General features: G+C 44.1%; 1 protein-coding gene and 2 long non-coding RNA genes across 7 annotated transcripts in view; 2 read left to right on the top strand and 1 right to left on the bottom strand.

Moving 5' to 3' along the window:
* Positions 1-555: 555 nt before the first annotated feature.
* On the bottom strand, positions 556-5,372 carry LOC146716711 (uncharacterized). Of its 2 annotated transcripts, none has more exons than XR_014922153.1 (3): positions 5,262-5,372; positions 2,127-2,294; positions 556-2,048 (listed from the first exon to the last, which is right to left on the bottom strand). It is a non-coding gene; the product is annotated as an uncharacterized LOC146716711 (long non-coding RNA). The 2 variants fall into 2 exon arrangements; XR_014922158.1 differs by having other exon boundaries at positions 5,023-5,372.
* Positions 5,373-10,051: 4,679 nt separating this feature from the next.
* LOC146716712 (uncharacterized) lies at positions 10,052-12,932 on the top strand. The gene is made up of 2 exons (XR_014922142.1): positions 10,052-11,080; positions 11,161-12,932. It is a non-coding gene; the product is annotated as an uncharacterized LOC146716712 (long non-coding RNA).
* A 3,057-nt stretch (positions 12,933-15,989) lies between these two features.
* abhd18 (abhydrolase domain containing 18) overlaps positions 15,990-26,889 on the top strand; it is an 18,043-nt gene continuing 7,143 nt past the window's right edge. The window contains exons 1-6 of one of the 4 annotated variants that reach the window (XM_085467535.1): positions 15,990-16,143; positions 18,267-18,375; positions 21,762-21,846; positions 21,930-22,039; positions 25,145-25,220; positions 26,732-26,816. In XM_085467535.1, coding sequence (XP_085323661.1) covers positions 18,284-18,375; positions 21,762-21,846; positions 21,930-22,039; positions 25,145-25,220; positions 26,732-26,816 — 448 coding nt within the window. In that variant the 5' untranslated portion in view covers positions 15,990-16,143; positions 18,267-18,283. Of the gene's footprint in view, positions 16,144-18,266; positions 18,376-21,761; positions 21,847-21,929; positions 22,040-25,144; positions 25,221-26,731; positions 26,817-26,889 lie in introns of those variants that run through there. The other 3 variants (XM_085467526.1, XM_085467516.1, XM_085467546.1) reach the window with 3 other exon arrangements.

Raw genomic sequence — 26,889 nt, forward strand, 5'->3', positions numbered from 1 at the left:
GCTGGCACGAGACTCACGAGCTGAGGCGCATGTGCTCATACGACGCTGCGAAACTTACAGTAAAAACAAATCTGCGGACGGTGTTTCAGTGTACCTGTGACTGGGATGAGACAGTTCATCTTCCCCGTGTAACTTGCTCGGTGCCAGCATTGAGGGGTAGGGGCGCCGTGAAAAAACGTGGATACCGCAAACATGACAGCCCTAAAAGAAATGGATCAATATCTACTTAGGTAAGTAGATATTTTTGCAGGGGTATATGATGATAACATTATTAGATTTTTTTTTTTTTTTACATTGATTGGTACCAAATACAAAAAAATACGTTAACTTTTTGGAAATGTCATCTATAAAAAGTATTTTTATAACTTAAACATTTTTATTTGTAACATTAAGTATTGATAAATATGACTTAAATATTTTTTCAAACAAAGTATAGCCAACTAAAACAATCTGTCATAGGCAGTGTGCAAAATATAATAGACACCTTTCCAAAAATGCTCTGTTTATGTGAGTTATAATGAATTATTATTACAAAATACATGAAAAAAAAATCTGTCAAGGCAAATGGCAGGACTCAAACTCAACCTGCGTTTATTTACAGAACCCCGATTCTGTACATACAGTAGTGAGAGGAAGGGGGCGCCAGGGGATCCAGGGAAAGGGAAGCAAACTCTTCTGTTCACAGAGCCGGTCACTCGCACGTCCCAGATCAAACTCCATGCTGACGCTCCTCACAAACACACTCATCACCCAACAAGGGTCCAAGGTGAACAGCAGGAATCCGACTCAGCCGCCACCTTAAGTGGTGACCGATCAGATGAAGATGATGCGCAGCAGGTGAGTTGATTGTCAGCAGGTACGTAGGAACCCGAGAGAAGTACTGTCCAGGCAGGGAGGAGTGCAGAGAAAAGAGACACACACAATAACAAGCAGTGACAGGACACCAGAGAGGACTGCAGGACCAAGACAATTTCCCAAGGAACCTCCTGCAATTAGACACATTTTTGGCAAAAGATTTTACTTCTTAAGAAATCAGTGGTGCTGGTTCAGTGTCAGGAGTGTGGGTCTGAGGGGATGGGAGTGGGACAGCTGCCTAAGCCAGAGATTAGATCAGTATAGGTCTTAAATAATCAGGCCCCATCTTATCTTAATGACCTTGTAGTACCATATCACCCTATTAGAGCACTTTGCTCTCGCTCTGCAGGCCTACTTGTTGTTCCTAGAGTATTTAAAAGTAGAATGGGAGGCAGAGCCTTCAGTTTTCAGGCCCCTCTTCTGTGGAACCAGCTTCCAGTTTGGATTCAGGAGACAGACACTATCTCTACTTTCAAGATTAGGCTTCAAACTTTCCTTTTTGCTAAAGCATATAGTTAGGGCTGGACCAGGTGACCCTGAATCCTCCCTTAGTTATGCTGCAATAGACGTAGGCTGCCGGGGATTCCCATGATGCACTGGGTGTTTCTTCTTCACTCACTATGTATTAACAGACCTCTCTGCATTGAATCATATCTGTTATTAATCTCTGTCTCTCTTCCACAGCATGTCTTTTATCCTGTCTTCCTTCTCTCACCCCAACCAATCACAGCAGATGGCCCCGCCCCTCCCTGAGCCTGGTTCTGCTGGAGGTTTCTTCCTGTTAAAAGGGAGTTTTTCCTTCCCACTGTCACCAAAGTGCTGCTCATAGGGGATCATATGATTGTTGGGTTTTTCTCTGTATCTATGAAGCGCCTTGAGGCGACTTTTGTTGTGATTTGGCGCTATATAAATAAAATTGAATTGAATTGAATCATACCATGGAAGCACGTTGGCACATAAGTGATGTAATACATATATGTATTACATTTCACATTTGTAATTGGTGCAGGCAGGTGCATGTTGGCTAAAATAACAGAAACACATTATTTTCTGTTAGAACTGAAGTAAACTAACTAATATTAAAAAAGTCAAGCAGTTTCTCTCATGTGGACTTTGGTATAAGTTTCATTTCCATCTGTCTGTCTTTCTTTTGTGAAACATCAGCTCTCAGCATCACCTTGGAGCACGTGCACCTGAAAGAAACCAAACCAGTCTTTGTTGGCAAAAACAAAACAACACTAATGCCATGAAACAAACACATTTATAAGTACCTTGTGAAGCAAACGTTGATGGTGACATGTTAATACTTTCTGTCCCTGTCAGTCATGGGACCTTAGATTCATCACTTTTCTCCCCCTTAGGGCGCTTCTGAGCAGGGGTGGGCACATGAGAAACTGGGAGGGCCACACCAGTAAGCTGAACTCTTATCTCTTTAGATCCTACAATTAACAGTACAGATGTTGCAATCAGGCAATGAAAATGTGAAATAGGCATAGTGAAAACACTAACATGAGAAACCACGACTAAGGAAAAGCAACAAGCAGAAGAGATTTGTCCGGGTCAAGAAACACGAGGAGTGGACATTAGACCATCTGTGCTTTGGTCTGATGATGTCACGGTTCTGGGTCATTGTGACCCAGCATTTTGAGTTCTTGTGTTTTGGTAATATGTTATATTATGGTTTTTGTTCTGAGTCCTTGGTTGTGCCCTTTGGATTATTGTGATTTAGCTTTCAGGTTTAGTTGTGCGCGTGTGTTTATTGTCTTGTTCCCCAGTCAGTCATGTCTCATGTAACTCTGGTTCCTGGACTCTGTGTTCCCTCTGTTCTCTGTCAGTGTTGCATCTCTGAGTCCTGTCAGTTTATTTCCTGTTTTACATTGAAGGTCTTGTCTCATGTTAGTGTATTCTGTTTTACTTCCTTGTCTTGCCCAGTTACTCCCAGCTGTGCTCTCCCTCTGTGTTTCGTTCCCTCGTTATCCTTCTGTGTATTTAAGCCTTGTCTCCGCCTCTGTTAGTTGCTGGTTCGTCTGCGTGTCTTCCTGCCGTGTGTCTCTCCAGGTTCCACGTCTCAGGTTTTTGTTCCTTGCATTATTATTTTGTAGCTGTTCCCAGTTTAGGTTTTTGTTAGCATAGTTCCCTGCGATGCTTTGATTTGAATTTTGCCTTTCGTTATTAATAAACTTTCTCACAGCTACGTTGCCGTCCGTGCTTGGGTCCACATCCTTCATCTCCCGACAATCTGCCCTGCAGATCATGACAGATGAGTCCAAATTTGAGATCTCTGGTTCCACTGTGTGCCATGCAGAAAAGGTGATGGGATGGTCTCTACATGCATGGGGCGGTCGTGGCTCAAGAGTTGGGAGGTCGCCTTGTAATCGGAAGGTTGCCGGTTCGAGCCCCGGCTTGGACAGTCTCGGTCGTTGTGTCCTTGGGCAAGAGACTTCACCCGTTGCCTACTGGTGGTGGTCAGAGGGCCCGGTGGCGCCAGTGTCCGGCAGCCTCGCCTCTGTCAGTGCGCCCCAGGGTGGCTGTGGCTACAACGTAGCTGCCATCACCAGTGTGTGAATGTGTGGATGACTGGATATGTAAAGCGCTTTGGGGTCCTTAGGGACTAGTAAAGCGCTATATAAATACAGACCATTTACCATGGTTCCCACCGTGAAGAGTGGAGGTGATGTGAGGGGGCTTTGCTGGTGACACTGTTGAACATTTATTCAAAACTGAAGGCACACTGCACCAGCATGGCTACCACAGCATCCTGCAGCAACATGCATCCCATCTGGTTTGCATTTGGTTGGACCATCATTGATTTTTTGATTTGATTTGATTTGATATACCTTTATTAGTCCCACAAGGGGAAATTTCATAAGGCTGCCGACCTATTGCACGCAATGGCGGCGCCATCTTACCCTCCGACCATACATACATTACACAAACATCACATGGGGAAGACAGGTCAGAGAGGTATAACAATGGAAAATGCACCACATGAGGAAAGATAAGGAGAAAAAAATAACTCCCCCCAGACTGAGCTCCAACAGTTTGAGAACAGAAAAAAACACCTCTGCACATGAAAAACCTCTTAATACACCAAAGAAACACATGACAAGCAACAGGGGGGTAAAGGGTGAGAGACAGCCGAATTAGACAGCACATCCGGGCCTGCGTGCGCTGGTGTCCTTGATCCACCGTCAAGGGAATAAGCATCGAAGGCATTTGGAAAGGGAGGGGGGATGAGTGTGTGCATATCAGTGTATATGTATGTGTGTGTGTCCAGAGTTCAGCTGAGACAGTGTCCTTTGCCCTGCCAGGCTAAGTAAACAGTCTAACAGCCAACCCAGGTGGCCTTGCATGGAATGGGGGGAACAGACTCAACACAGTCGTTATCAGGGTGTTGTTGTTCAGCTCCAGCCTTGCAGCTGGCACCAAAGGGGTATGCGCATGAAGTGATGGTGCTTTTTACTTTAGTGCGAACAGCTCATATGAATTTCAAAGCAGTTCTACAGTCCAACACTGGTCTCTCAATCTCCCGTTGGAGAGCCGCGAGCTTCGCCATACTTGCGTTCTGTGATGTTGTCATTCTTGTGCTCAAGGAGCCGATTCTGAGAACTCACGACAGTGGGCCTCCCCGAGATGTCATCCAATTTGCGCTCAGAGATGTTATTCTGAGTATTCACGGCAGCCGTAGCCTCTCCAAGATCTTATCCATGCTGCACTCAATGAGCCCATTTTGAGAAACTCACGCCTCTCCCATCGTTCCAATCCCAGCGGGCAGCCTTGTGGGGGTTTGAACAGCCAGTTCCACTTTCTCAAGCCAGCTCCGATCAGCCAGAACCCTGTTATCATGGTTCCAAATAGGTAGATATCTTCAGCACTCAGGCTCACCCGAGCCCAAACTTCTCGTTGAGAAAGGGGTGTCAATTGCATTTAAGGACCAGTTTTCAACAGGACAATGACCCCAAACACACCTCCAGGCTGTGTACTAGAAGAAGTATACTAGATGGCGGCGCGCACAGACGCAGCGGCTCTATGCTCTCCACTTAGGTGCCTTTCTTTTTGGTTTCTCCACTTTTTCTTCTTCTTTTGTTTTCCTTATTGTGAAGCCAAATTTTCCTACAACCATCTGGAATTATGCAAGATCGGATATAACAGCCAGATCCCCATTACCAGTGATTATCAGAGGGTGCACAACATCCCCCCGGAGATAGCGAGAACATCGGGTGCTCCGTGGATTGTTATCGGCTCTGCCAAGAAACGCAGGCGGCGGAAGGAACGCAAACAAAAGCGGGGATGCCTGCCGGGCCTGCTAGCCAGGCTAAAGAGGCAGCCTTTCAAACCACCGCTCCCGAGCATCTTTCTGACCAACGCACGGTCGGTTGTCAACAAAATAGACGAACTGAACCTACTTCTCGCCGCACAGCCAATCGTCCGTGACTGCTGTGTCCTGGTCGTCACGGAGACATGGCTCACTCCGCGAGGCTCCGCCTACGACAGCCGTAACGCTCCGACAATCCATCAAGCGGTGCGGCTTGGTAGCTTAGCAAAGTCGCACTGAAACATCTGACAGATTTTCGAGCGCCGTGCACATAAAATCAGTTCGAGGTCAGTAAACACAACCAGAGTTCATACATATGGAACGCCAGGACTGCCATAATGAATTAATTAAATACACCATTAAATAATTAATTAAATGTGGCAATAATTAATTAAAATTGGAATTAATTAATTAAATAAATAGTTATGACACATGTAATTAATTAATTATTGACACATTTAAATAATTATTTATGTATTTCACATTTTAATTAATTATTGACACATTTAATTAATTAATTATTGACACATTTAATTAATTATTTATGTATTTCACATTTTAATTAATTATTGACACATTTAATTAATTATTGACACATTTAATTAATTATTTAATGATATATTTATTTATTTCATTTTGGCAGTCCTGACGCCTGGCTCTCGTCATGAAATAATTTTATCTGTCAGCCTCACCCATCAAACTCAGGGGGCGGGGTTAACGCTGCCCATGCAGCTTCTCTAACATTTGATTGGTTGCCGTGCAAAGTAAGTCAAAACAGGTCGATCCTAGATAATCGATTGCTTGTGTAGACTTGGGGCAGCCAGTTATCCCAGAATGCAGATCAAATCACAGGCCGTTTTTCTGTCACCAGCTACACTTTTAACAGTGTTTTAGCCGCGAATGTCGCGACGTATGTCTGGTCAGGTTGTCAACATAGAACATGTTTGCAAAAGTGCTCAGATGTTTTCAGAGATTTCACTAGCTCTGCTAACAGTTAGCATGCAGAGTGCACCGAGGGGGGTACATTAACCGGTTTGTTTACATATTCCACTCTCCGTGTTCCACATGTTGCATTCGCAGATTCTCATTTTCACCGAACGATCGTCTCTTTTCCGCCTGGTCTTGTGTCTCTGTGCTTCTGTAACATAAAGAACGAGCTGACATTTTTCTCACGAAACCAGCGATCAGCTCAGCAGACCCTCAGTTTACCTGCATGCATCCTCCTCCTCATCTGTCAGCTGTTTAACACCTGCTGCTAATTCAAGAAACACGCCTAGTTACCTGGTGATAGTCACAGTTTAACTGCACAAGATAAGTAAATATAGTATTTTCCCCGAGCGCAGAGCTGCTGGAGCTCGTTTCCTTACAGAGCACTTTATAGGCGAACAGCTTTATCAGCGGCTGATGTCCAATCACCAGCACACAGCTTTCAAACCTCAGCTGAGTTTTAGCTCTCAGTGGTTAAACGCTGGACTTCATTCACTCAGGTTCTGTCTGTCGGGTCACGTTTACTTCGCTGTTTTATTTACAACTGAGCAAATCGGTTTGGCTGAGGTTAAAGTTACGTTTCATAACTGCATAGTTTCACAGACGTTTAATGAACCACTGGCACATGTGTTAGACTGAACTATCATCTAAATATCATCTGTTTTTTAATAGTTATTCAACTGTATTCTAAGCACCAGCTGTCTGTTAGAATGTGATTTTTTTTCTCTCTCTGTTGGCAGAGGTATAAAAATGCGCAGGAAAATCTGACGTGCATGGCAAACTTCACCGACGATATTTAGGGAGGAATAAACACACATCAAACATAAATGAACCATTTGCCTGTCTCCATAATTGAGAGCATTTTCTCTTCTTATGTCAACACTCTCTCTCTCTCTCTCTTTTTTTTTTTTTTTTTTTTGCTTTTTCGGTCATGTTATGTTTACCTGTCAAAGGCTTGTTACAAACTATGAAACACATTGTGCAGACTTCTGGATGTTAGAAGAAAACGAATACTGCTCATGAATGAGACTAAAGGCAGGAAGGTGTTCTTTAAAACTAAACATGTTAATAGGACCTCCTTGTTTATATCATAGTTTATGATATAGCACGTGTATTTCAGTAATAGCCTGCTGAGGCCACTATACGTGCTGGCCTCATATCAAATGTGAAGGCAGACTGAGTCTATGTTTGACGTTTGTTTATATCTAATCTTCCTTTTCAAACATTTAAACAGCAGCGAGTCTGCAGCTGAGGGAATACAAATTCAAATTGTCGGAACAGGTTTGCTCGTTTCTTGGATTCATTTGGTGATTTATTAAATGTATAACTGTGTGGTGGGGCGTGGTCTGCGGTGCCGTGCAGGGAGGGCGGACGCACCTGCACGGCATCCTTAATCACGCCCGCCTAGTTAAAAACACGGGGACTGAGGGGTTTGGAGGTGTTGTGGTGTGGTGAGATGTAAATAAAGATGACTCTGAACGTTGCTCCGTGGTCCCGCCGTGTCTTATTCACGCCACATTGGTGCCGAAACCCAGGAGGCAGCACGGCGGGTCCATATCGGAGCCAGGGAATGGAGGAGCTGGCCCAGAGGGTGGCCGAAATGGCGGCCGCCCAGCGGGAGCAGGCGGCGGAGGTGCGTCGCCAGCAGGAAGAGCTGCAGGACCAGTCCGAGCGGCACCTGGAAAGGATTGGGGAGCTGGCGGCGCTGCTCTGGGCCTGGGCGCCACCCCCACAGGTGTGTCCCGAGGACAGTGAAGCGGTGGAGGAGCCGCGTGAGGCACCTCAGCAGCCGGAGGTGGCAGACGAGGCGCGCGGGGATCTGCGCCTGCCGGAGGAGGGGGAACAGCCAGGTGAAGGGCTGCTCCTGCCGGGAGTGGTGGATGAGCCGCTCCAACCGGAGGCGGCAGACGAGGTGCGCGAGGGTCTGCGCCGGTTGGAGAAAGAGGAGCTGCACGAGGGGCTGCTCGAGCCGGGAGTGGCGGCGGAGGGAGCAGTAGTGACGGAGGAGTCGCGCTATGGGCTGCTCCAGCAGGGAGCGACAGCGGTGACGGAGGGGCCGCGCAAGGAACTGGAGGTCCCAGTGCCAGGGGAGCTTGCTCGAGTGGAACTGGCGAGCGAGGCGGGCGCCACGCTTGAGATCGCCGTGCTCGCCAGACCGGCCTCACCACCACCAGAGGCCTGTACACGCCACACCTCTGCCCAGCCACCTGTGAGCTGGGGCTCACGCTTGTGCCGGCCGCGCCGGGTGCACCTGTCACGTGTCCGACTTCCGAACCAGCTTTGCCTGCGCCGCTGGATTCGCGGGCGGCCGCCTGAACCTCCCCGTCGCTTGGCCGGGGCCTGGGGGTGCCAGCTGTCCGGGCTGATTCCCTCTCCCACTGGCGGTGGGGGAGTAGGTTCGGCCGGATGGCTCCCCGGCCTCAATCGGGCGATGGGGGTATGTGGTGGGGCGTGGTCTGCGGTGCCGTGCAGGGAGGGCGGACGCACCTGCACGGCATCCTTAATCACGCCCGCCTAGTTAAAAACACGGACTGAAGGGTTTGGGGGTGTTGTGGTGTGGTGAGATGTAAATAAAGATGACTCTGAACGTTGCTCCGTGGTCCCGCCGTGTCTTATTCACGCCACAAACTGTTATTCTAATCTGCTGCTGAGTCTCTTACACTTTTCTTTATGCTGTATATTTTCACGTCTCTGGAATAGTTGGCAGTTAGATAGTCAGCTGGGAAACTTTGTGTTAACTCATGGAGCTGAGGATATCGTGGATATGCTGACCTCGCTGCGTGGTGTACAGAGCGAGGTCAGCATGATTAATATTCACAATAAAAATATTAGCCGAACATCATGAAGTCTGTATGTGTTTCATAGTGTCGAACAACCTTTGTACAGTTAAAGCCAGCAGTTACTACATGACGGAAACACCAACGTTATCTCTTTTATGTGTTTATACACAGGTCACGCTGATTACTGAACAAAAACCCAAAGATCAGATGTTAAACAGATTTATTTGCTCTCTCTCCTCCTTAAACATGTTTTTAATGTTAGTTATAATTCAGAATTGGCGACTGAAACACGTAGGACACATAAGAACATCAGGAAATAAAACACCGATAAATATAACCTCAGTAAAAGAAGTCAGCGGGGGTTACTACAGCTGTGTACCGGGGCCTGCGCTTTGTCGGTGGGATTGCTTGCGAGGCGAGCGGGTCTATCCCACGCTTTGCCGTGAGACTGGGCAGACATCTCCGAAATCATCGAAACACTTTTGCAAAGAGGCTGTATCTTGACAAACCGACCAGACACATGAAGATTAAACCACTACATTCTCGGCTAAAAAAATATTAAAACGGTATTTGGTAACACACAAACAGGGTTTTTCAAAGCTCAGTTCTGTTAGCTTCCACATGCTGTTGTGTGCTAGAAACAATGGCCACCAGGCCAAAGCAATGGTTTTGACTCGATCAGCGTTAACCCCGCCCCCTGAGTTTGATGGGTGAGGCTGACAGATAAAATTATTTCATGATGAGAGCCAGGCGTCAGGACTGCCAAAATGAAATAAATAAATATATCATTAAATAATTAATTAAATGTGTCAATAATTAATTAAATGTGTCAATAATTAATTAAATGTGTCAATAATTAATTAAAATGTGAAATACATAAATAATTAATTAAATATGTCAATAATTAATTAATTAAATGTGTCAATAATTAATTAAAACGTGAAATACATAAATAATTAATTAAATGTGTCAATAATTAATTAATTACATATATCATAACTATTTATTTAATTAATTAATTCCAATTTTAATTAATTATTGCCACATTTAATTAATTATTTAATGGTGTATTTAATTAATTCATTATGGCAGTCCTGGCGTTCCATACATACATAAGGCACACGGGATTATAAGGGGCTCTGTCAACTTTCAGAAAAATCAAAGGATTGATTTTAAGTGCGCCGTATTTTCCAAACAACACGGTAATAACGACGGCCCGCTAGCATGCGCTACCAAAAATAGTGCTTTGTTGTGTATCTGACGGACGAAAGCTAAACCAGTTCCACACCAGTGAAGCTGCATTTTTACAAACCAGTTCTGGTTCATGTTTCATTCAACGATCTGCTTGCGCTCTTCTCATTCTGCGTCATCATCCAATTCCACCTGTGATCTTGTGTCACCATTGCTCTCTGAGCTTTGTGTTGGTTCTTCACCTGACAAATAGGACAAACATGACAATAAGAATAAAATGTGGAGCTGCTTCAGTGTGTCTGTCACTTTGTGCAGATCTTGACTGATCAGTAATGTTTGTAGTGTGAGTGCGTTTTTAAAACAAGTTGTGCAAACTGCACTACAAGGTGGAATATTTGCAAAATCATGACTATGACCTATGAATACGTCAGTGCCATTAAGATGAAATTATTGTGTCACCAACATTTTAAAGTTAGACATATAATCTAATAATCTAATAAACATATAATAATAATAATCTGTAATCTAATATCCGGGCTGCTCGAGGCTCCGTTTTCTCTGACAGCTTCAATTAGATTAGAAACGCTGCTCTGAGACTGAGAGAACTAACAGTGCTGCCTGCTGTGCAAACACGTTATTCATGGTTACATACAGTTTTAGACTGATGTGGGACAAAGCCTGGCATAGCCTGTAACGTTATTGTGACGGACACATTTTATGTGTCAGACCCAGGGACCCTGAGCAGTTATGGACTAATATTATGATGTATGTATTTTGTATTGCTGTCCCTCGTTCTCCCTGCTTGTAGACGTGTGTGTGTGTGTGTGGCCCTGGCAGGTGATTGGCCACACCTGAAGACCTTGACACACCTGCAGCTGATCAGGCCTGTCGGAGGAGCTACTTGAGAGTGTGGTGGAGCTCTCTCCGGCGCTGGATCATTGCGTGGCTTCACGTCAGTCTCTCGACCAGTTCCTAGTTTGAGTCTGCTGCATTATTGTGTGTCTGACGGCTTCCTCTCTCTTATGTCCCCAGGAGTTACGGGGAGACGAGAGGACAGCGAGCACGGGGTGCTCATCGCGGAGAAGCGGAGACAGGAGCACTAGCACTGAGAAGAGGACACGTCACGGGAGTCGGGAGAGCACGGGATTTATTGTCATGTCTGTCCATCACTGTAAATAAACGCACTGCTTGTACATAGAGCACCGCGCCTGGGTCCTCCTTCCCTACACCCCCACGGTCTGCCAGCCATGTATAATGAAGACACTGGACTCAGCAGTTCGAGTGAAGTTCACCAACTTTACTTCGTTTCCCGGAAGTACCCCCCACACACACACACACACACACACACACACAGCCTTATGGGTACAGTAGTCTCCCGCTACACCTCCTCCTTTTAGCTAAAGACACACTTCATAATGACTCACTCAGCTCACAAGAACAGGAGTGCAGAGCATTATCAAACGTTAAAATGATACACATCCCTCACTGGTTCACTTACATTTAAACGAAACACACAATTGTAAACATCTCTAACAGCCTAAGCCAGCTTTGAATAGGCCATGAATGGATGCCTTCAGAGAATTACACATCCAATCTTACAGGAGGTCTCACCACTCGACCAGATCTGGTAACAGTCCCTGTTGGTGTGAGGTGGCTCCTCTCCTTAGAAAACCCGTCTGTAGATCTGGGAGCACTGGCAGGTCCAACTACTGCTCCAGTGGTTCCTTCAGTAGTAATCCACACCTTCTGTCCTGACTCTGTCTGCGGTTGTAGTGTTTTGCCTGCTCACGCCTCCCCTCCTCATCCTTCCTGCGAAAAGCCTGTAGGTCGGGCCACTTTGGCACCAGCTTCGCAGCAGCTTGTGGCAGAGAGGTACGCAGGTGTCTCCCCATGAACAACTGTGCCAGTGAGAGCCCATGTTCCAGTGGGGTGGCCCTGCACGCTAGCAGTGCTCTGCTGTAGTCACAGTCCTTTCAAGTCTTTAATGGTACGAACAGCGCGTTCTGCCTCCCCGTTGGCTTGGGGGTACCTGGGGCTGCTCGTTTCATGTGTGAACTGGTACTCTTTAGCAAAGTGCTTGAACTGTTCTGATGAAACTTGCGGCCTGTTGTCCGATACCACAGTCTCGGCAACTGCATGTCTTGCAAAGGCCTCTTTTATAGCATTAATAGTGACCTCTGCTGTTGTGTGTCTCAGTTCAGCAAGTACCACGACCAGATTTGGTGTGTGGTAGTAACAGGTAAATGAACTTTTTTTTTAATGATTTGAATATATATGAATGCTTGTGCATGAATACACAAACAATACACATATGCTTTCATGCTTTCAATTGTGTAATTTACGTGATCTAGGTCAGCGGTCTCCAACCTTTTTTGTGCCACGGACCGGTTTATGCCCGACAATATTTTCACGGACCGGCCTTTAAGGTGTCGCGCATAAATACAACAAAATAAAAGTAGTACCGGTACCGAAAAAAAGAAGATTTATTCATAACACACGTGAAAAGACCCAGGAAAACCGAGTAAACGATAAAAACGATAACAAAATAACGCTGAAAACCGATAAAAACCCTGAAAACCACACATTTCACACCTGAGCCTCAACTCTCGCGGCCCGGTACCAAACGACTCACGGACCGGTACCGGTCCGAGGCCCGGGGGTTGGGGACCGCTGATCTAGGTAGCTCTGTTTTGGAAGTTCAGTTCAAGCTAGAAATGTGTTTTGAAGTTTGTACGTGTTTTGTCTCTAGGGGCCACCACATATATTTATATATAAACATATATAAATAAAAATACTTTTTTTTACATTAGTAATTCCTTTTGTGCATAATTTTATATTATTGTTAATAATAAATGAATTAAAGCAACAAAACAACCTGCAGAGCCGGTTCTCTAAAAAGAGCCGGAAATCCCATCACTACTGGACTCAGCACGTTCGGGTGAAGTTCACCAACTTTACTTCGTTTCCCGGAAGTACCCCCCCCCCCCCCCCCCCCACACACACACACACATACACACACACAGCCTTATGGGTACAGTAGTCTCCCGCTACAGCATCAGTACATTTCCACATTTTTATATCTATAAAAAGGAAGCTGACACTTGCCAGACTTTATCAGAGCTGTGAGCATCACAGCAGAGGCCTTTGTGTCAAAGTAGCTGAAGATAAAACACAGAAAAACATGAAGGTGATTTTCCTGTTCTGGGATTTTATAAAAATATTCTGCAGTACATCAAAAAACGAAAGAAAACCATTAATCAACATATGAACATTACCTGATGCTGCTGAAGTGAAGCAGAGCAAAGTTACAGCGGTTTGATTGGAGACACAGCTGAGTGTTTTGCAATTTTGCACAATTTTAAAAAGTTTAAATTTGTTCAGTATTGAACAGCAGAAATGAGGTTTTCTTTTCGGAAGTAAGTAAAAGTAAAAAAAACAGCGGCCCACAGCGCTGCAAACAACGGTAGACTTGTGCGTAACAAGCAAGCGAATAATGCAGAAAACAGATTTTTAGACGGAAACTGTTCTTGAAGTACAGAGAGAGAGAGAGCTGTGCATGAAGTGTGGTGGAAGCAAAACAGCGAAAGTCAGAGTGAATTCATGACGATGCTGATCAAATGTGAAGCGCAGTTTGTGCTTCTTTTGCTGCTGGTTTGGTGAATTTTGGTTGGAGAGAGATAAAACCTGCAGCTCAGAATCAGCGCAAAAAGGGCGCAAACACAAAGCGCGGGCCCGCCGAAACAGTGTCCGTGCCTGTGGGACATCTCACTGATCCTGATGCTGTTTACGTCTTTGTGCAGAATCCGTGTTTCTGCTCTCATTTACGGTTTTAGCTGTTTGGTGGTTGTTGAAATTTTGTGAGGTTTAACCTGAGATTCTGGCTTTTCGGGCAAAATAAATTTATAATAAAAAAGATGGATTCAGTTATTCGTCCCTCCTAAGCCAGGGGAGGAGCTGGAAGTGTGGCCAGTCAGCATGCTGCTTCTACCCGGCAGCCGTGTCTGTTGCTGCCACAAAAAACGGATATAAGAAATAAGGCAAGAAAGTAATTAATAGTGATGTGCGATACCACTGATTTCCTTTCCGATCCGATACCAAGTAATATTCAGGGTGGTATCGACGATACTGATCCGATACCGATACTTTGTACAAAACGGATTTTATTTATTGTATCTCAAATTATAGCGTCATAATGATTACAGGACATCAGAATACCTTCTTCTTATCACTTAATAATGCAGAGTTCATCATATAGAAATAAAAAAACTAAAGTTGTGCGCTATTTGAACACCTTGCCTGCCTGGAGGACTAAAGGACTCCGTGAGAGACTCTCACCCTAGCAGCACCTGTCCCTCTCCTCCTCTTCAGTTCGCCTCAACATACGCTCGTCATATTTTGTGATATGATTTACTCTGAGGTGTTTGACAAGGTTAGTGATGTTGCCACAACCATACATGCCAACCCTCCCGATTTTTCCGGGAGAATCCCACCTTTCTCCAGATTTTCCACCCGGACAACAAAGTTGAAAAACCATATCGCAGAATTCATAGCGCGGCCCAGCCAATTCCAGTTTCCAACAATGACGGCAGCGACTTAGTTTTAATATCACTCTTATTTCTCTTTCTGGGTCGCAAAAAAACTTTTAACATATTTTCAGGTGAGAATGTAGCTGTGTAAACTTCAAATATCTGAGCCGACCGACACATCGTCTTCAAACCCCCGCGGTCTTTCACCACTCGGGTTAAACATGATGTACAAGTCACTTTGATAACTTAAAAATGTTCTTGTTTGGCTTTTTCAGTGTTTTATTTGTTCGTGAGTAAATCGGTTTGGCTGAGATTAAAGTTATTAGATTAGATTAAATTAAATTAAACTTTATTATTCCCTCGGGAGGGTTCCTCCGGGGTTTTCACACAGCTGAATAAACGTCAAACAGAAAACTGATTAAACAGAAGAGTTTACGTCAGTGTCCGGTTATATTTTAGAGAGCAAGGAGCAGACGGCAGAGTTTCACTCCACCGAGGGAGCTCGTGCCGGGTCCTCAGGTGGAAGCAGCCTCTGAATTTGGACACCCCGCTGTTTCCGGGCCGGCCAATAATAACGGTGACATTTAACGTATTTTATCCGATAAATAAACCCTGTAAAATATATTTATCCGCCCAAACAGCCCTTTTGAATGTCTCCCTAATTCTGAGGTCTCAAGGTTGGCAAGTATGGCCACAACACCTCACTTTTTTTGCCACATTTATTGCAAACCACGGCTCAGCTGTTTGTGGAGGTAAAATACATCCGCACAATTACGCTCAGCCATTGTTGTGAGTGCGCACGCCAAGGGGCTGCGAGACATTTATACAGCCGTATTTCGCACATGACTATGAAAGGCGGAAGAGGAAGTAGTTCCTTTGAATGTAGGCAATCCGAATGTTATAGTTTCTTTCCACTGTGTTCCTGTTAATGATAAACTACAAATTTACTCTAAATTACTAAAATATCGATATTTTAATGTGAGAATCGATTCTAGAACATAAATGATTGGTATCGGAGGAATCGATATTTCAGGATCGATCCGCACATCACTAGTAATTAACCCGCTGATGAAAATGGCTTGTAAAATATTCCGTTGTCGTCCGGGGAACAGTCGCTTATTTTTTATTTCATTTTATCGATAATAATAATAATGATCTTACAGATTTTTAAAAAAAATATTTCTATCTTTAAAAAGTCATGTTTGATACTCTGAACTAAACACGCGTCTTTTAAAATTCAATTTCTTCCGAAAATGTCTGAAAATGTGGCGAATCTGAAACTTGGAGCTTGTTCTGACAGGTTGTACCGTTAACAAACACCAGATAACGTGAAAACCGGTTAATCTGGAACACCGGAAGTTCCGACCGTTTTTTCCTTTAAATTGCGACCATTCCTCCCAGTAGCTTGATGAAGTCACTACATTTGCCTTCCTTAGCTCAACTAGCCGTGCGAGCAAAGCCAGAGATATACGTTCGGGTACAGACTGAGGTAGTGCTGTTGTTTCTCTCTGTGTTTGAAACTCGCTAATGAATGACTAAGGCGAAGTTTGCTAACTTACAGCTAGCAGCAAGTTGAAACGCGTGGCGGTGTCCGTCGTACAGCTGGTCTCTGCGTTATATTGTCAGCGTGTTGTTGTTATTACAGTTACTACCCACAGCGACCAGTGGAAGACGATATAGCGTTTTATGCTGTAACAAGGTGATGATTATGCATGGAAATGGAAATTACGAGTCACCCCGTCATTGTACCGCACATCACTGACAGCTTTGTTCTGATTTGTTTCTGTCATAAAACTAAAGCGCCGTCGTGATCCGAGTATGTGGAGGAAGTATTTCCTCTGAAGGCTCACTGTTAGAAATGTGCACTAATCAAGCTTTAGGTCAAGTCAGCCGCCAGACCTCCCTGACGACCTCTGCTCATGTCAGTGTTGTCAAATCTCGCGAGAAGAGCTAGAGTTGAGAAGTCACATGAAATATATAAATTTGTTTATGTTCTTATATCTGCTCAGTTTCAAATGGCAATGCAACCAACCGGGGAAATATCACTTTATGAAGAGAAATGTGATACGTTTCATCAGAGTAGTGTAATGGGAGATCTGCATCATCCTTCAGATTACTCGGCAGCTCTGTTCTGTCACATCTTAAATGTACTCTGTTGGACTGAGATCTGCGCCCTATTCCAGGAAGATGGCTAAAAATGAGTCTGTTAACTGTGAGGTGGTGGCTGACAGACTATGTGAACGTAACATGCTCGCTGGCAGATTTTCTTCCTGACTTATCCCTTCCTGCTGCACCTCAACCAGCTCTCTGACACTCTTTCCTCATTCATAAAGTCACTGCCAAAGTGCACAGTTTGTTATTTTGTTATATCTGGTTTGCTTTTTTTGTACTTAACATAACTGCTTTTACAATAATTCACTCATATGGACAGAGACTTTAAGAATAAAATGTTTTGTCTCCATCTTTCTAACCCTGCCTCAGTAGATGATCATGCTTATGTCAGCCAGTTTTCCTGCAGTCGTCATTCATGCTGTAATCAGTCACACTGATTGAGAAAAGGTCTGTCACATTAGGGAACTGGCACATGTTTGAGTGAAGACTAGGCTGAAGTTATTTTAAGACTTAAGTGGGATGAAATGTGTTTCAGAGCGAGTTGTTAAATACAGGATGCTCAACTGTTTATGTTGAATTTGTTCACAAGTTAACATTCAGCCATTAAATGCTGGCAGAGTCTGAACCTCAATGTATTTTCCACTGAAAATATCCTAAATCAGTCTTGATTTTTCAAAAATGATTATTAACAATATAATAACCTGAATTAAAAGGTTTGAGCAGACATGGTTAGCTGTCTGTATATTCAAGGAGACATTAAAATAGGAATAAAAAACAGAATTAGGAGTGTTGGCAAAGCAGCTATGTAAGTGGTGCTCAAGCAGCTGTTCAGTGTTCCAGTGTTATTAGACCCAACGTTCGATAATGGTCAGCTAATGGAGTTAGCAACGTTTTCACCCTTTAGCATCATGTTGGCCAAGTGGTTAGCAAACAGAAACTTGTCTATTACGATGCTAAATCACTAAAGCTTATTTACTTGCTAATGCTAGCTTTTTTCCATACCAAGCACTAGTCCTAACTGATCTCAGGACAGTGAAAGCAGACCCATTGGCAGCTTGTCTCGCAGGTTGCTCTCCCATCAGTTTACTGTCATAGACCAGTGGTTTATCCATAATGTACATGCACAAACCACCAGAAAAACACTGCTGGCCTCTGAGCTTACTGAGCTCCAGCCGTTATCACTGTGAGAAAGACACGCTTTTAAAACAGATGCAAACTACTGTTTCCTGTGAGATTTGAAATTTCCTTTGTCTTCATGTATCCTCATCTTTACATTGGACATTCAAGCACTTCCTGCCTTGCTTGTCCTGACAGAACACGACTGACTCAAAGGAATCGGTGCTCGTAGAGCGACTCGTTTAACCTTTTTTGGGGGAGGTATATTGCTCAGTTGTCAAACAAAGATGTATTAGCATCTGACTTTTTTTTGTTATTTTCTGTTCTTAACAATCCTACAGGAAGTAAGCACTTTCAGAATAAAGCATGTGCTTCTCTTTGTAGATGCCAGGGGCTGGTCCATGGGTGTGAGCCGACTGGATGTATTCTACCGAAGGCTGCTCCTCACCAAACTCTTTATTGGGGGATGGGGGAAGCCCGAAGACCTCAAGAGGTATGAAGCATTTTGTCATGGCCCTTTCACATAGGACGGGGCATGCACTGCGCTCTGAAACCCAATGTTTTCTGTACGTGCACCAAACAATAACTGTTTCCCGCCTGCGTTTAGCAAGTGCAGCGCAAGTGTCCTGTCGGGGAGTACTGCAGTTGTGCTAAATTCAACCACACAGTGAAGCCAACCACAGAAGAAAAGTTGATTCTTTGTGATATCAGAATCAGAAAGGGTTTTATTGCCAAATGTTGAGCAGGTTTACAACATTAGGAAATTGCTGCGGTACTTAGTGCAAACATACTGTCATAAATTGCGCTTAAATAAACATAAAAATTAAAAGTGCTAAGTAGATAGATATATACATGAGTGCAGGTGGTGATCAGTGCAAACATGATGCAGTGAACACAGCGTAGGGTCATGTGTTAGTGGTGGGAACAGTCATACGGTTATTGTTCATGTGTCCGACAGCAGAGGGGAAGAAACTGTTCTTGTGGCGAGAGGTTCTGGTGCGAATGGACCGGAGCCTCCTGCCTGAGGGGTGGAATTGTAGATGCCCACTTTACTCTACAGGGTGGGCCATTTCTATGGATACACTGTAATAACATGGGAATGGTTGGTGATACTAAAGTCCTGTTTGTGGCACATTAGTATATGTGAGGGGGCAAACTCCTCAAGATGGGTGGTGACCATGGTGGCCATTTAGAAGTCGGCCATCTTGGATACAACTTTTGTTTTTTCAATAGGAAGAGGACCATGTGACACATCACACTTATTGGTAATGTCACAAGAACAACAATGGTGTGCTTGGTTTCAATGTAACTTTATTCTTTCATGAGTTATTTACAAGTTTCTGACCACTCATAAAATGTGTTCAATGTGCTGCCCCTTGTGTTGGATTGTCAATGCAACCCTCTTCTCCCACTCTTCACACACTGATAGCAACACCGCAGGAGAAATGCCAGCACAGGCATCCAGTATCCGTAGTTTCAGGTGCTGCACATCTCGTATCTTCACACCATAGACAATTGCCTTCAGATGACCCCAAAGATAAAAGTCTAAGGGGGTCAGATCGGGAGACCTTGTGGGCCATTCAACTGGCCCACGACGACCAATCCACTTTCCAGGAAACTGTTCATCTAGGAATGCTCGGACCTGCACCCATAATGTGGTGGTGCACCATCCTGCTGGAAAACCTCAGGGAACGTGCCAGCTTCAGTGCATAAAGAGGGAAACACATCATCATGTAGCAGTTTCAAATATCCAGCAGCCTTGAGGTTTCCATTGATGAAGAATGGACCCACTATCGTTGTGCCCCATATACCACACCAAACCATCACTTTTGTAGTTCCAACAGTCTTGGAGGGATCCATCCAGTGTGGGTTAGTGTCAGACCAATAGCGGTGGTTTTGTTTGTTAACACCATTCACATAAAAGTTTGCCTCATCACTGAACAAAATCTTCTGCGTGAACTGAGGGTCCTGTTCCAGTTTTTGTTTTGCCCATTCTGCAAATTCTGTGGCCGATCTGGGTCGTCCTCGCTGAGATGCTGCAGTAGCTGGAGTTTGTAAGGGCGCCATTTGTGAGTAGCTGATATCCGCCGAAGGGATGTTGGACTAATGCCACTCTCCAGTGTCATGCGGCGAGTGCTACGCTGTGGGCTCTTGCTGAATGAAGCTAGGACAGCCACTGATGTTTCTTCATTAGTGACAGTTTTCTTGCGTCCACATTTTGGCAAATCCAACACTGAACCAGTTTCACCAAACTTAGCAAGCAGTTTGCTGACTGTAGCATGGGAGATGGGTGGTCTCGTAGGGGGTCTGCATTGAAATCTTCTGCAATGACCCGGTTACTGCGTTCACCAGCTATCAACACAATTTCGCTCCTCACGTGTTAACCTCTTCGACATGTCAATGGCTGTGAACAAAGAGAAACTTGTAAATAACTCATGAAAGAATAAAGTTACGTTGAAACCAAGCACACCATTGTTGTGACATTACCAATAAGTCTGATGTGTCACATGGCCCTCTTCCTATTGAAAAAACTAAAGTTGTATCCAAGATGGCCGACTTCTACATGGCCACCATGGTCACCACCCATCTTGAGGAGTTTGCCCCTCACATATACTAATGTGCCACAAACAGGACTTTAATATCACCAACCATTCCCATGTTGTTACGCTGTATCCATATGAATGACCCACCCTGTACTCAGACTTTTCTGATTTAGTACTCAGGTCAGATGAAATCATTCTTTAAAGTTACAATAACGGATTACACAGCATTTGGGAATACATTAACTGACAGTATGTCTTGAAAAGTGTTATAACTAAGTTTAAGGACATAATTCCTCCTCTGTCATGCTCTTCAGTACTGTGCACCACACAGTACCCAAACCCTCCACACAGGTTGATCATCTCGTTAATAGACTTACATCCTCACTGTGTACGACTCTGGATATGCTGACCCAAAAACAAAACCTCAAATCACAAGTACTTGACTCTCTTATGTCTTAAACACACATCGTAAAGCAGCTGACTCATAAGCTTGAGAAGAAATGGTGTCTTAGTAATTTAGAAGATCTTCATTCAGCCTGGAAAAAGAGTTTGTTGCTGTACAAACAGCCCTCTGCACAGCTAGGGCGTTTTCCTGCTCATCACGCATTGAAGAACAACCCTGAGTTTCTCTGCAGTACTGTAGCTGATGACCAGTTAACTGCTTTACAGACACACAGCTGCTCTTTCAAGAGTTTTGGAAATTAAAAGGAAGGATTGGCCTATAATTAGCTAAGAGAGCTGGGAGGAGTAATGCACAGTTTAATTACTACCACCTTAAAGGTTTGTAGCCCATCAGTGGCATAGACTGATCATATTTAAGACTGAAGCATTAATTAATGGTAGTACTTATTTGGGCAGCTTAGAATTGAATCTAATAGACTTGATGGTTTGGAGGAAGTGATAGTTGAAGTTAACTCTGGATCAGTCAGTGTCAGTCTTATGTAAGGCAGCTGGGGTTGGTTCTTCAGTCAGTGATGAACAGGAAGGTGTCTTAGCTTTTTTTCTATAATTGTTGGTTTATCATTATTTTATATTGTTCTAGGCTAAATGATCTTCTAAATTAGTGAGACCCCCCAAGAGGGTCATGGACCCCCTCTTGATCCTCTACCCAATCACACGAGCCAAGGCGTGAAAACGGGTGTGGCTCACAATCAGCCAGGGTGAGGTCATTGTGAAACCCGGCCCCGCCCTATCATGTGATTTCCTAGAGCTAGTGGTGGTCGAGCTGCCTTCGCCCGCACTTCATCAGGTGGTAACCTCCAGCTTACAGTGAGCAGGTCGTGGATGAGATCAGCACGTCCTCAGCTGCAAACTGATGTGTCTGTTTGTTTTGTAGAATCTTTGAGTTTCGAAAGATAATTGGAGACAGAGAGAAGTGCAAGTCTCTGGTTCCTCAGGACTATCCCGTTTATATAAACAAGGTACATCATTTATTTCCTCTCTTTTCCTTCTTGTGCTGTTTTGTTTTTGTATTATTAGTTATTATTTGTGTGTTTGTGTGCAGACAGAGGAGCTTGCTGACTGTCATGTCCAAGAGGGCTTCTTTATCTCTCCTCTGGAGCATTTGGTTCCTGGGATCCTGCCACAAGAGGCTGTAAAGGCCAGGTACAAGAGGTGCTGTTGTTTGCCACTGCAATGAAAGGAGACAGAGAATAGACAGGAGAATGGGTTGTTTCCGAGTTTGATGCGGTGCTTTGTCCAGAGGGCCAAGTGGATGCTGGTTTAGGGTCTTTCAAACATACAGACGGGGTTTTAAAATAAAGTTATTCAGTTATTGTTTTAAACTTGAAACATTCATTGAATAACCTTTTTTTATGAATATTTTCTGTTATAGTTACAGGAAAATAAGCTCAGGGTGGCAGACGCATGCAATAACCAGCTAGAGAAAGACGAGATAAAAACAGGAACAAGAAAATGATGCAACATAATGTTCGGTTTAGTTTTCCTTCTTTTCTCCAGCATTGTTACCCTCAAACTTCTTGAACTCGTGACACATATACCCTCTGTCACGTCTGAGGTTTTGCATATCAGCACATGGTTAAAAACATCTTGTTCTTACCAATTTTTCAAATCAGGTAAATACAACCTCAGATGTGCAGAAATTACAGCGTCGTTATTTATTTAACAAAAATTCAGCTGAAGCTGACCCTGCTGTGTAATGGTACCCAGCCATCCTCCTCATGGCTCCATTTTGTTATAATACCACTAACAGCTGACTGTGAAATCTATGGCAGCGACTCGTTGCACAGGTGACATCCTGTCACGGTGCTTTGGTGGAAGTCACTGAGCTCCTGAGAGCGACCCATTCTTGTTTATAGCAGCCGTAAATGGACTGGTTCTTATCTAGTGCTTATCTACTCTACCTGAGCACTTGAGGCGCTCTATAGGGGCGGGTTCCCAGACAGAGATTAAAGCTAGTCCTAGATTTAAACAGCCAATGCAGACTAACAGAAATCTGCTTCCTCAGTCACGGTATAAACAGTGCCAGACTAAGCCTATTCCTGACTAAACTACGCTTGTTTACTGGAGGGAGATCAGAGCTAGTCCAGGCATAAACTGAAGTTTAAATAGAACGTCCCAGCAGGCAGGTTTAACTTCAGAGTTCATGTTGTTTGGTGAATAACATGGGTTACTTGGAGAATCTCAGAGATGATCAATGAAAACCGTCTGCTAGACAAATTGCTGACAGAAGTCATCCACTGAAGCTTTTTGATGACATCAGTTTTCGAGCTCGTTTCGAATGCATAAAGTAAATGATGTGGAGATCACTTCATTTTGGAACCCAGTCTTTCACCCAGTAAGTCCAGTAAGTCTGCAGGTGCTCTTAACTTTGTGTCTTTTGGCACCTTCCACAGAGAAGCTGGGGGTTTATGTGGGCTCGGTGAACCAACAGTGTCGTTCACTGTGTGCAGGACCATTTGTGGATTGAGAAGACAGAACATAAACTTCCCAGATGCTGAAACCTGAGTTAATTACAAGTTCTATGAATTTGGGAACTTTCCAGGAGTCATCGGCTGCATCAGTGGAACCACAAAACGTCGCTCCATCCCAGATGCTGAGCAATACAGGAATCCCAAGAACTGGTTTTCCATTAATGTCCAGGGTGTATGCACTCCCCAGTTACAGTTTTCAAATATTCTTTCATGTTTGAAAGGTGTCACTCATGATTCCTGGATTTTAACTCATCACTGTGTTTGGAAGAGGAGATGATCATTATTGTTGCTTGGTGACAGTGGGCGTGCTCAAAGTTTTTGTTTACACCACACCTGAATTACACCTGAGCAAAGGTGCTACAGCCATATGCACACTGGGAGTCTAGTGGAGCACGTTTGGAGGAGTCGTTTTCAGAGTGCACTTCGATTCACACCAAGAAGCTGCTGCATTGTCATTAATGCAACAGCTGCTCTTCATAACTGCCTGAACAGCATGGATGCCCAGACCCTCCAATACTAGACCTTCACTTCCAACAAACCACAGAGGAGGCCTGACAGAGGAACGTTTGCATTGTGCTGCTTTAAGTAGCAACTTTTGACTAGCACTGGTGTTTTAAATGTTCTTAACTCCTATACAAACAATAAGAGTGTTTCTGCAATTTGCCTTAATTTCTATTAAATAATTAAAGATAGAGCAGGGCGATATGACCAAAATATTTATCACGATATACATTTGAAAACTTGCCATAACGATATAACTGACGATATAATTGACACGAGACAAAATACTTTAAGACTCCACAACTTTATTAGTGCAAAAAACAAACAAACCCATCAATGTATTTTCACTGAAACAAGCAGCTTTTTTTAAGTGCATTAAAGTTATATAAACATTTAACAGTGCAAATGCAAATCCGTGCTGCCAGTTTAACCAAAAGGCATTTCCAGTGGAAACTGGCCGACACATCCTCAGCATAACCATGTATAACATCCACAAAACTTAAAAAGAGGTTATACACACACAACACTGTAATATTATGTTGAAGCACAGTACGTATCACTCCGCCAGGCTCCGCCTACGACAGCCGTAATGCTCCGACAATCCATCAAGCGGTGCGGCTTCGTAGCTCAGCAAAGTCGCACTGAAACATTTGACAGATTTTCGAGCGCCGTGCACATAAAATCGTTTCGAGGTCAGTAAACACAACCAGAGTTCATACATGAGGCACACGGGATTATAAGGGGCTCTGTCGACTTTCAGAACAATCAAAGGATTGATTTTAAGTGCGCCGTATTTTCCAAACAACACGGTAATAACGACGGCCCGCTAGCATGCGCTACCAAAAATAGTGCTTTGTTGTGTATCTGAGGGACGAAAGCTAAACCAGTTCCACACCAGTGAAGCTGCAGCATTTTTACAAACCAGTTCTGCTTCATCGTTTCATTCAACGATCCGCTTTCGCTCTTCTCATTCTGCGTCGCCGCCATGCGCATGCGCGTTTTACCCATATTCTATCGGGATATTTCATTTTCCTATCGTTGCCCAACATTACACCGGTATTACCGTGAACGGTGTGATATGGCCCAGCCCTAATTAATGATATAGTTTAATGTGCCATGTTCTGCTCCATCTGAGGTTGTATTTGCTGAATTTGGAGCTAGCCACATGAGTCGTTAGGGCTGAAATGTAAGCTGTGTTTGTGCTGAAAATGTTTGAAGAGGATTTACTTATGCTGTGGGAATGCTGCCTGTAGACCTGCGGCTCTCATCGTTTGTGTTGTTCCAGGTTCCAGTTCATAGTTCCTAAGAGATGGCAGAAGAACAGACCAGTATGTATCCACTTAGCTGGGACTGGAGACCATGTAAGACTCTTACCTTTATTTTAATATGAATGTGCTCCCAGGCAGCCGCCACAGAACTCATAATGCTGAAACAAATACTTACAATACCAAACCAAAAAAATAAAACCATGCAAGTCCAGAGTTGTGCTGATGGATTTCTGTCTTTGCCACAGCAGCTTTTTCTTTATCAAGTAGAAAAACAGTTGTAGTTGTAACTTCTTTACACTGACAGAAGCGGAGTTTGACTGGTCCAGACCATCTAAGATCAAAGTGGGCCGTAAAGGCCACTGACAATCTTGTTTTCCTTTGAAATAACAACGAGCAGTGTTCACTTCCCTCCCACAATCATGTAAAACAAAGCACATGGATATAAAGAAAGTAGCTTTTTATCACCAAGTATATCATCCATTATCAGGCTATAGGACAGAGTCCCAAACACAGAGTAACCTGTAACGTTTCGATGTGCTCTGATGTTCAGCAGCTCTCAGAGTGCACCGAGCAGTGAAAGAAAGAATTTATATGACGTGAGCTCGTGATCATCAAATCACAAAATTAATATTTTCTGCAGCAAGACCGACTCACATGTCTTTATTTGCAGCAGCACTGTTATATATGTTCGTGTTGTTTACAGTTCTCTAGCCCGTGTGCTTTGATAATGTCACTAACTGCAGCAGGCAGCGCTCACTGGATCCAAGGGGTCAAACTCCCTTCATGTGAATGCACACAGAGGAAGGAAGCCTTGTGTCAGCTGACACAAAGAAACCCAGCTTATGTCGTAGTGAGCCCCCGTGGTTCTAAAACGAGGTGATCCAAACCTCACGTGGCATTTTATCATTGAGTGGGTGAAAAACTACGTAGGCTTTAGCAGTTTGTTAGTCTGGAGCATTAAGGTGTTGATTAACACCAAGGAGGAAAGACCCAGCAGCCACCTGCCTCCACCGATTACAGTGAGCACAAAGGTGGAGGGGGATGATCTGTGTCTGCATCGATACACAGACCCGGGACCACCCACTCCTCTGTATACCACAACATTAACTGAAATGTGAGGCTGTGTGTCCAGCAGCTGAAGCCTGACCACAGCTGGCTCATGCAGCAGAACAATGATCCCATCCACAGAAGCAAGTCTGTAACAGACGAGCTGAAATGACCCGTCACAGTCCAGACCCCGGATCAACTCCAGTCCTCTGACTTATAGAGAAGAGTGTCGTATGTTTAGTGCTGTTGTTCATTTGAGGTCATATTTGCATAATTATAGAAGCTGTTAGGGACCAGATGATTCCTCAGACCTAAGACTTGTGCTGTGTTTTTGACATTACTGCAAGAAATCCTCAGAAGTTGAGCAGCAGACTTGGTTCAAGGTCCAGATTTACTGTGAAGCAGAGAAACGCGTCAGACGAGAAGATTTAATAAATAAATGGTGTCAAAGTGTGTGGTTAACTCTGGAAACTGACCCCAACAATCTGTAGGATCCAGGAGCTGTGATGATGACCTTTGGAATGCTGTTTCTGTCCTTGTGTTTCTATGACCTGTAGTTTTTCTGGCGTCGGCGGACCCTGATGGCTCGGCCCATGATCAAAGAGGCAGGAATGGCGTCATTACTTCTGGAGAACCCTTATTATATCCTTCTGTTGTCTTCAACAACAACATCGTTTGTTGTTAACTTTCTTTCAAAGTAACTCACGACAAACAT

This window comes from Copadichromis virginalis, linkage group LG2 (assembly GCF_057382275.1).
Source record: "Copadichromis virginalis isolate Kocher_CV1m ecotype Utaka linkage group LG2, C_Virginalis_male_GT1.1, whole genome shotgun sequence".
Lineage (NCBI taxonomy): Eukaryota > Metazoa > Chordata > Actinopteri > Cichliformes > Cichlidae > Copadichromis > Copadichromis virginalis.